This window comes from Ricinus communis, chromosome 6, assembly GCF_019578655.1.
Source record: "Ricinus communis isolate WT05 ecotype wild-type chromosome 6, ASM1957865v1, whole genome shotgun sequence".
Lineage (NCBI taxonomy): Eukaryota > Viridiplantae > Streptophyta > Magnoliopsida > Malpighiales > Euphorbiaceae > Ricinus > Ricinus communis.
Window position 1 is genome coordinate 14,504,002 of NC_063261.1, and position 11,286 is coordinate 14,515,287.

General features: G+C 32.2%; 2 protein-coding genes across 2 annotated transcripts; one reads left to right on the forward strand and one right to left on the reverse strand.

Annotated features, from left to right (window-relative positions):
• The first annotated feature begins 4,563 nt into the window (after window positions 1-4,563).
• LOC8282047 (acyl-CoA--sterol O-acyltransferase 1) lies at window positions 4,564-7,142 on the forward strand. The gene has a single exon (XM_015724623.3). The coding sequence runs from the start codon at window positions 4,775-4,777 to the stop codon at window positions 5,858-5,860; it is 1,086 nt and encodes a 361-aa protein (XP_015580109.1). The 5' UTR covers window positions 4,564-4,774; the 3' UTR covers window positions 5,861-7,142.
• A 460-nt stretch (window positions 7,143-7,602) lies between these two features.
• On the reverse strand, window positions 7,603-10,915 carry LOC8282046 (structure-specific endonuclease subunit slx1). The gene is given in 4 exon segments (XM_015724633.3): window positions 7,603-8,061; window positions 9,639-9,745; window positions 10,467-10,506; window positions 10,509-10,915. Coding segments are annotated over 4 exon segments (525 nt in total). The 5' UTR covers window positions 10,693-10,915; the 3' UTR covers window positions 7,603-7,867.
• Window positions 10,916-11,286: the final 371 nt, after the last annotated feature.

Below are 11,286 nucleotides of genomic sequence, written 5' to 3' on the forward strand. Positions count from 1 at the left end.
TATATTCAGGCGAGCCAAAATTCTTCATTTTTTTCCATTCTTCAGTCTTTCAAATCAGATTCCACAAGTTTTAATCCATTCTTTAAAATATGATAACAGTTTCGTTGCTGAAAAATAATAGATTTACTATGTAAGGTATTGAGGTTCATTATGTATGAATTATATGTTCATAATTTTGATAACAATTTTATTTGTCAAATTAAATAGGTTCATTTTGAAGTAAATTAAGGTTCATTATATATGAACAATAAATTCGTTATTTTATTTATAATATTGGTAACAGTTTTGTAATACTCAAAATTTTTATTTAATAATGTTAATATTAATAATAATTAATAAATGAGTTTTTATTTAAATTAATTTTAGCTTTGTTTTTATTCGGTTTAATTGGAATGATTTAAACGTAATTTTAAAAATTTAATATTAGACAAATAAAGGAGTTATTTCTATACCCAATTAGTTTGATTTTTTTAAGGAGTTAATTAAGTAAATTATTCGAGGAATAAATTATATTTTGGTTATTCAATTTTCCCCAAATGAATATATTTAGTTAAATTCTATGTTTGAGAGTTATGAAAGAAATTGTAAATGATGTTTTTATAAAAGAATTTTTGGAGAAATGGTATTTTATTTAGCTAGTGGTATTAAATTTTAAGTGGAAAATATTTAGCAAATTGGTTATTTAATTTAATTGTGTGTTAAGACTAAATTGAAAATTTATTTTAGGATAAGGATTAAAAGTATAATTTTATTATTATGGGGTTTTAATGGAAATTTTTATGTATGGTATTTTTATAAATAAATGTGTCGGCAAGGGTATTTATGTAATTGTGTATTTTTCAATAATTCTAATTTGGCCCAAATTAATTAGCTAGGGGCTTAATTGAAAAGCTAAAGAAAAGTTTAGGGGTTAAATTAAAATTTTGCTGGACGAAATTGTAAGTAATTAAAAGAGTTGAGGGATCAAATTATAATAAAGAAAAGTTTAGGGGTCAAATGTCGATATTGAAAAGAAAGGAATCGGGGAGGAAGAGAAAGGAAGAGAAGAGAGATGTCGGGGAGAGAGAGATGCGCGGGGAAGAAGAGAATCGGCGTCGAGGCCTGGCATCGGTGGAGTGAAAGCAGTGTGAGGTGGCAAGGAAGGCAGTGGCTTTCAGAGGTCGTCCGGCCATTTCGGCCGATCTCGGAGGCGATCGGCTCCCCTCGAAGAGAGCTTCCTTTTGGCGGCAGCTGCGTCGGTTTTGGTGGCCGGGAGGAGGAGTTCCGTAGTAGGTGGCGACCATATTTTTGACTTTTGGCGAGCTCGAAGCGGAGGATGGACGATCGGAGGACGTATCCCGACTCTCCTCAGCTCAAGCTTCGCAATGGCACCGGTTTGTGGCGATCGCACTTCGTTTGCAAATCGACGACCGAGATCGTCTGCAAATCTCTCCGGGTGATCGGGGGTCAGATCAAAAAATTGAAAGCGGAAATCGTCATCAGCGCATCGTTTCGAGTCCGATGGTGTGTTCGGATCGTCGATCAAACTCCGGCGGCTGGAAGCGAGTCGATCGAGCGATCGAGCGATCAAGCGTCTCGGTAATTCTCTGATCCGTTGATTTTAGAATTTCTTGATTAAGTTATATGTTTATTAAATTGTGTTGAATGTTAGAAAATATTGTGTTGTCGGACTGCCTGCCTTGGTTGTGTTTTGTGATGTGTGGCGGAGTCGAGAAAAATGTGAAGTCTGGGGACCCGACTCCCGTTGTTTTGAATTGTTGGATATTTAAAGTGTTTTTCTGGCAGGTCCTGGACCCGTTTTACGGGGGGTAAACGTCCATGTTGTAGGGGAGGTTCTGCCGAATTTTCAGTAGAATTTACCCGAGTCGAGATTCTTAGACAGTCAGTCCTAGAAACCTAGACCTAGGGTCAATTGTAATTGTTCGGCGTTATTGATAAATTATTTTTCATGATTAGATAATCCGTCTGTTCGGCTCGCTCCAACCGAGGCACCGGAGCGGAGCTAGGAGGTCGTCAAAGCTGTGAGTTAAAGTCATATATCCGCTTACGTGTGTCATGCAAATATTTTATATGATATCTCTGATTTAATAATTAATATTTTGACTAATTGGTTATGTACTGCTTATGCATGCTTCATTTTCCGCATTACAATTTTTATTGATTTTGTGTTGACTCGGGATAGGACGACAGTAGAACATAAGAGTTTGATCAGTGTTCCGGTATAAATCCGAGAGTGATGGAAAATGATAAATAGGTAAATTTAAAAAGGAAGGTTTAGGATTTGCCCTGGTCGAGCATCGCTCTCTCAGCTTAGTAGAATGTGGTTGCCGGAGTAAAGGTCCCTGGTCGAGCATTGCTCTCTGGGCGCCAGTCTTATTGGAATAAGAGAGCCGAAAGGCTTAGGCAGATAGTGAATATTAAGTGACCAGACTGGAGTTAAGGACCCTGGTCGAGCTTTGCTCTTTGAGCGCCAGTCCTATTTGAGTGAGATTAGTCGGGATGTTAGAGTTGAGATTAGCCGAGATGTCAGTATGGAGATTGATCGAGATGTTTGTGTTGGGATTAGGGTTCTACTGGAGTACTCCGTCCCGTAGCGTGTGTTATTTAATTTAAGCATGGCATGACACGTATGTTTTTACATGACTTATGTTTATTTCAAATTAAATAAATGTATTATTGAAGTGTTTGTAACTGTCTTTTTAGATATATGATTTTAACTCACTCTCGAGACTGACAGTCTCATTTTTACTGTTTTTCAGATCCGCGACTGTTAGTCTTCCTGTGACTCTTATCTAGTAACCCGACTCCTTCATCATCGGGTGATGTATTTGATTTGGTATGTTAATTTGTAAAATCTTAGATTCTCCATAGTAGTAATAGTAGTTGTATCAGTTGTAAATTTTTTGAGTTTCGGGTCTCGTGAAATTCTTCTTGCAGACCGAATTGGTTATGTAAAATTCAACTGTTAAGATAATTGTGGTATCAGTAAAATGAAATTGAGATTTATTTAAGTCAGTGAGTGTTAAGCTTACTACGGGATTCGGTGGCCTTACACCTACCCATTCCCTAGTGCCGGTCATGGGCCCACAGATGGGGTCGTGACAAGTTTTATTTTTGAAATGGAATAAATTCATTGTAGCAAATGGAGGTTCATTATATATGAACCACAAGTTTATCATGTTGTTCATAATTTTAAAAGTAAGTTTATTTTTGAAATGGAATACATTCATTTTGTAGTATAATAAACCTTATATCATTAATAGATGAATATAAAAGTTTTACGTAATGAACATGCCATGTGTGTATAAAAATAAATTAATATTCATGGATTATAATGAACAAGTTCATTTTCTATAAACAATATGTTCATTAAAGTATCACTTAAGGTTCATTATATATGAACTACAAGTTAGTCATGTTGTTCATAATTTTAAAATAAATCTATTTTTGAAATAGAATAGGTTCATTTTTTTAGTATAATCAACCTTATATCATTAATAGATGAATATAAAAAATTTATGTAATGAACATATTATATATGTATAAAATAAATCAGTATTCATGGGTTATTAATGAACGGATTCATTATCTACAAATAACGGATTTATTATCACTTGAGGTTCATCAAATATATAACACAGTTTTATAGTATAGATTTATTATTCATAATCTATAACCAACATGTTCATTATCTACTAGCAAAAGGTTCATTAACATATCACTTAAAGTTCATCAAATATATAATAGAAATTCATTAATAATAAGTTATAATAAAAAAGCTCACCATAAATGCATAAGATGTTTTAAATGAATTCTTTTCTCATCAAATAAAGAATATATTTATTAATAATAAAATTTATATAAAACATTGATTTTTCAGTTATAGATTTTAGTTTCATAAAACTTAAACTGTAAATCTTTTAATATTTTTACTACTATTTTTGCAAACAATTTATGTGATTGTATTGAAATATCATTTCAAATGAATATGAATATGTTTACAAAATAATGAGATTTGCATAAATTTTAAACTTTGAAATATTAAAATCAAAAGCTAACAAAATTTTAAAAATTATAAATTTAAAAATAGGAGAGAATATAGAAAAAATAGAAGAATATGTGTAAGTTAATTTTTTAATATTAAAAAAGATAAATATATATTTTAATTGAGCAAAAAATTATATATTGAACTGACAATTTTTTTAATTTTAATTGTGGGTAAAAATCACCTATTAAACTCAAATAATTTTAAAAACATATGGGCCACACGTGTTAATAGTTCTAGATTCTAGATATACGTCAGTCAAAGATATAACAACTAAGAAGCAACTGCTACACTCATTTCAATTAAAATAATAGAAAGAAAGAAGTTTTATGATTAAATTATTATTTTTTATAATATATAAACTTTTTAGAAAATATAATTCTAACTTTTAATTGAAATTATTTATAATTAAATTAATAGTAGTAAAAACGACCGGTTGTTGTTAATTATGATACTTAAAATTTTCCAAGTATGGATGGTCTTGTTATAATGCATGTCTTTTGCGCAAAGCTGTAGGCCACTTGCATAATACCGTATGTATATATTACCGGTTATTCTCCGCCTATTTGGACTGAAAAATGGAGCATACTGACAAAAGGCGTTTCGATGTCTTCTCTGCTGTTATCAAAGATAGAATCATTTACAGAACACTTTTAACACCTACTTGCAGAGATTATAATTTATAAAGAAATCAGACAAGTTAGTCGTATAGCTTATCAAGAAACAACAATGGAGGGTGAGATTAGCAAGTTCTTGAAGGTATGGCTTTTAGTCTTTGCATCTTTAATCTATTGCTATGCTCTTGGCAAGAATGTTCCCGAAGGCAAATCAAGATTCATTTTATTATTACCAATCATCTGCCTCTTTCTTTACCTTCCTCTTAATCTTTCCACTATCCATCTTGGTGGCATGACTGCATTTTTTATAGCTTGGCTTGCGAATTTCAAGCTCTTGCTGTTTGCTTTTGGTAAAGGCCCTTTATCTTCCAATCCATCAATCTCTCTTCCAAGTTTTCTTGCTCTTTCTTGTTTACCTATCAAGATCCAAGATAACCCGTCTCCAAAATCACAACTTGAGCAAAACCCATATCCTAAAATCTCTAAACAAGCCAAGAAATCATCTCTGAATTATGCAATAAAAGGTATACTTTTGGCTACTTTAGTACATGTCTATAATTATAATGACTACATCCATCCAAAAATCGTATTGTGTTTTTATTGTGTACATATCTACTTCTTTCTAGAGATTGTTCTAGCCATGGTTACAGCCGTGGTTCGGACCATTTTAAGAGTAGAGCTCGAACCACCCTTCAATGACCCATACCTTTCGACTTCGCTACAAGACTTTTGGGGTAAAAGATGGAACCTAATGGTTAGCAGTATCCTACGCTCAACCATATATGAACCCACCCTCACCATCAGCGCACGCATCATTGGCAGAAAGTGGGCTCCAATTCCAGGCGTTCTGGCTTCATTTTTGGTATCAGCTGTTATGCACGAGCTTATGTTCTATTACCTTGGGCGCGTGAGACCCACGTGGGAAGTAACCTGGTTTTTTATTTTACATGGGTTCTGTGTGGTGGTGGAGATAGCTATAAAGAAGGCATTGAAAGGTAGGTGGCGGTTGCCTGAGCTGATTTCAGGGGTTTTAGCTGTTGGTTTTGTGGTGGTGACTGGTTTTTGGCTTTTCTTTCCGCAATTCCTACAACAGTGTAGGGCAGACGTTAGGGCGTTTGAAGAGTACGCGGCACTTGGCCCGTTTCTTAAGAATTCTTACCGAGTTATTTTTAGACCCGTTGTCACAAGCTTCCGATAATTATATTTTTTCTATAATAAAAATATTGTAAAATTTTAATAAAATTTTGTACATCTCTCCGGTCAATTCTGATAGGGATAATGATTAAAACTTGTAGTATTTTAATTAATATAATTATTTTTAACTATTTTTTAATAATTTTCTTTCATTAAACTTACAGTAGTTCAAATATTGCTAGATGTTGCATTAAATTTTTTTAAATAATCTGTAATTTTAAAATAAAGAAAATGGAATTAAGTTATAGGTACTGCTATTTTTCTTAACATAATATGTTGATATTTATGTTAATTAATAAAAAATATTTTTAAATATTTAATTATGAAACTAAAAATTAAAAAAGAAATACATTTTTGAACCAATAAAAAAAGGTAACCTATCAAAATTGAAGGGAGAAGTTTTTACAATCTTTTCAAGGATTATGTTATGTTAACTTTCATTAGTTAGGACCAAAACTTGTATTGTATGGATGTAGCTTGGTGTTTTCAATCTCTTTCTTTCAAAAGTGAGCCCTTTATATTAATGGTTTCTTCTCGGGATAATTATATGTTATCGATAATTAATTTCTTAAAAAAAAGGAATTATATTATTTGGTTTGAATCATTCAGTCTCAGTCGGCATTAGCCATAGAGGAATTTCCTCTTCTAAGCACTCTACTGATGAGGCTGATAATTACCTCGTTTCTTCTCAGACAATTGAGTCTGTGCAATGGAAACAATCAAAACTGGTTGGCGGGTTTTGGAGTCTTGATGATAAAGTCTTGGATCAACTAAAGAAGTGGGACTTTTTCTTGAGATAGTGATGTTGATGACTTCAAAATGAAATTGAAGCAGAAGTTTCTAGTTATTTTGTATGATATTTGGTTCTCGGAACTGTGAGCACTGGCGCTGGAAGCAGAACTATTATCAATTCAAGGGCAAGAAGTTTTTGACAATTGCTTGGATTTGGAAGAAATTGATAAGGAGATTGCTGAAAGATTTTCTTTGGCTGGGAGACAGTGCTGCAGATTTACCAGAGATGAAATCTCCAGCCTTGAGATTGAGTTTACAAATTAAGATTTGCAGCAGCCATGTTAGAGTAATGACTTTGTGCACATGATCCTGATGCTTCACCATTGCTGGTTTATCAGAGTAATAAATTGTACAAGTAGCCATAACAAGAGAAGTTATAGATCGACAGAATGTACCAGTGTGCTTAGTCTTACTGTTCAAGTACCATGAGAAAAGCTCTGTATCATTTTTAGTTTTGGACAAGCTCTTCACCATTTTCTTCTTTTTCAAACTCAGATTTGTGTGTCCATGCATTTATTTGCTAAACATATGATTTGCAGATTGAAAATCGGTTCATCGAAGGTTACTTCTTAGGGTCAAAATCCCAGAGGAATCACATCATATGTAGAATGCAACGTAGAAGAAATTTAATAGAAAGATGAAATGAGAAAATTTTCCATTCGGTTCTGTCAACTCCATCACAATCTATCAATCATATCCTTGAGAAATTATTCTTGTCAAAGGCACATTGAGGACTAGTATAGTGTTTCTGAGGCACAAGTGTAGTAACTTCTGCAGGTTTATAATTCAATGTGGACGGTACCTCATACCAACTTTCACCACTATTCAAGATTAAATTGCTTTAACTTATAATGCAATTGATGGGGAATTTTCAACTTGTCTCATTAAGGAAAAGTTTTATTATACCATCAAGAACATACAAGGTGGTAAAATAAGAGTAGCAGCACATCACAGTTGAGTTATTTCTGCATTCTGAGAACACATGCTTCTCATTCATTAAGACGGAAAAAAGAATACAATTCAGTGCTTGCACATATAGTACAGGCTCTTCATTTTCCAACCCTCCTATGTTGCTATGATTGGCAAGTATACAATGACTATCAACTTGTTGGTTAGGAGTAAGACATAATATTATTCACAATTACATAATAATTTCACTACCGTAAATGCTAAACTATAAAATCAAGTAGGCATATGGCAGATACCATATTATTTCAAATTAGAATGGATCCAGTTTCCAGTCGATCTCTAAGTGATTGAAATCAAACAAACCTTTGACCCCACTTAGAGCTTTTTGCCTGTGTTGCAGCAAAGCATGCGAATCGTCAACACTCTCCTTCGTTCCATCGACGGTCTTCCCTTTTCGAGGTAATTTTCTTGACACACTTTTCCATTTTGACTCAAACTTGCAAGCTATAATTAAGACAGAACAACAAATCAATAGTTTAATTAATAAATGAAGTTACATCACAAATCAAATGCAATGAAAGAAACCCAATCACAACTCTTTAGATCAAAATGAAGGGATATGGAAGTATTAGAATTGAGATTACTAAAGCTATGAAAGTAATTTGATGTTTCTATATACGTATCTTAGTAAATGTATTTACACTCGGGTGTGTTAGAGGCTATACTTACTTTTTAGCATATAAATTTTTTGTTCAGGCAGTATTTTACTTAGAAACTTTGTATTCATTGCAGGATAGTGATTTCCATATGATTGTTATTTTGTTTTGTATTCCTCCTTTAAACATCAATGAGATGAAAGAGAGTGTGAATTCTTTAGGGGATTTTTCTGCTGCAATTTTTCCTCTTATTTCAGTTGTATTTCTGCTTCTCATTTTGCTGCAATTTCTGCTGCATTTTTATTCTTAATTTGATGTTCGTATTTTCTAAAAAGTAACAAAAAGCTTCCTAATGCTATGAGTAGGGTTGCAAATGAGTTGAGTTGGCCACGACTACTTGGAGCTCGGCTCAAATAAAAGCTCATTGAGTTAATTTATTAAGCTAAACGAGCCAAGCTTGAGCTTAATTTACAAGCTCGATTAGTAAACAAGCCAAGCTTGAGTTTAATAGTGCTCGGCTCATCAGCAGCTTGTCTAAGCTCGCAGTCAGGCTCATGAATCAGCTCATTTAGAAGCTCGAGAACTGGCTTATGAACATGCTCATTTATAAGCTCGAGAATTTAACTCGTGAGTCAGCTCGTTAAGAGCTCGACAATAAGCTCGTTTGTAGCTTGACAGTATCTTTTATTTGATGTTTGTTTTTAATGCCTGTTTTAAGATTTTCATTTTGTATTCATTTAAGAAAAATTGTCTTGTTATAAATATATGTAATTTCACAAGTAAAATATAATAAAATAAATATTTTCTAGAACATATACATGTATAATGATTATTAATATGGATTGTTTAGATTGATGTAACTGAATATATAATAATTAAAACATTTGAATCTTAATATACTGCTCATATCAAAGATGAAAATACTACAAACTATGGAAGTTGTTGTATTCTAATTTGCGATTGTTGCTATTGTTTCTAATTGTTCATTTTATGTATTTTTAGTTGATGTTTACTTCAAGATTTATTTGAACTATTATTGTCTTTTACTATTATATTTAAATGTATATTTTACTTTTGTATGCAATTTATTTTCAATTAAAAGAAATTTACAACTGCATATCTGATAAGTTCAAGATTAAATTCAAGCTTGAGTTCGAACTTAAGTTGAAGCTTGTATATTGAGTTCGAGCTTACAACTGAGCTAATTATAAGCCGATCTTGATCGAAGCTCGAGCTTAAGATAATTAAAATGAGTCAAGCTCGAGCTCGATAAATCAATTTAAATGAGCCAAGCTTGAACATTCAAAAGCTCAGTACGGCTCGGTTCAACACCCCTAGCTATAAGTAATTGGCAAAGTTCAACTGAATGAAGATAATAAATTTGGTTCATCGAAAAAAGCATGCCTAATTCTTTTAGACATTCACCTTCACTTTGATCATTAAAACCATGGACAATGCATGCACAAATCCATGGCCTTCCTGCACATGATGCTTTTGCGCCACCTTTAAGTTCACCATTATGTTGTTTCAAGCTGCAGAAGTGCCAATTCAGTTAAAAAATAATTACTTTCAGATTGCATTCTTAGGTCTTGGACTTGCAGCCTCGAGATCCCAAACTACAACTCCAGCAGTCCCACTAAATTCTGGTTACCTTAGTCATCACCAGTTACAATTTCATGATTCAGGGAAATGTGAATTGTGACAGTCCTACTCTTCGGTAATTTCACAAAATAAAGTACTTTCAAGTCTTAGGCCTAAGAATACCAATATATTTATCAATAATACCCATGTCTGTTAAGCTTGCAGACCCCAAAAGGACTCTAATTAGCATCGTAATGTGCAAAAATTGCTGTGATAATACTTTAAATCTTACCATTAATTTTAGACACTTCTTCATTAACTCCTCAAGTAGTAAGTTTTTGATGCCACAAAATTACTGATCCCCCATTTTTTGTACACAAATTAAATTACCTCTACATCAGTAAATTAGCAGGAGATTAGCAAACAATTATATCTAAACTTATACAACAGAAGTAACATACAATTTCAATTAGCGGTTTCAAGCATCCATCAATAAAAGATAAAGTTAAAAAGTGAAGTACTCATATTTCCAATTCCAACATTCAAGACATGATTATTATTCACCCATTTCTAAGAGCAATCAGATCATTTAAATAACTACCCAGTTCAGCAATTGCATCGAGTTTAATAAAATGACAAAAAAAGCAAAAAAAGATGAAAGATAGAACGCACCGGCGAGAGAAATTACTGGTAGCACCAACATAGGTTTTAATGGAGCGTTTGTAGAAAGGATAAGATACACACACCATGATCTCGACCTTGAGCTTGATTTCTCTTGTGATGTTCTTGATATTGATAACGATGAAGAAGAAGAAGATGATGATGGTTCAGGTGGTGATTGTGTCGATTTGTTAAAGATCAGAGGCTTTTTGGACCGGAATGTCTTGGAGAGCAGCATTTTCTTTTGGTTTGTTTCAAAGAAAGTAAATAAATAAAATTTAAGAAAACGCGTAAAAGAATACAAAAGAAAAAAAGGAGAAAATAACGGCTATTTTGTCCCCATGTTTTTAAGCTGGCCTTTTGTTTCTTCATCAATTTCTTCTTCTTAATCTAAAATTAAGACTAAAATGTTATTGAAAAATAAATACAAAAACATATAGAGGAATTTTTACACAAAAATTATGAAATTCAGTTTTTTAAACTAATACCACTATTTTTTATCACTTTTTATTAAAATATTTTTAATAATTTTTTTAATATTAATACATGGTAATTCAAATATTGATAGACCCGATAACTTTTAAAATTTAAATAAAAAGAAATTTATATTGAAATTAAAAAAATTTATATGATACTTTGTAATTTTAAAATGAAATAAACAAAAATTAGTTATAGGTGTTGATATTTATGAAAAATATTTTAAACATTTAATTATTAAACTAACAACTAAATAAAATAGCTTATATTTTTTAACGGACTAAAGAAAATACCACATCAAAGTTTGATGAAAAAAATATATTTACTTTAATAGGATATATATAAAATATAATAT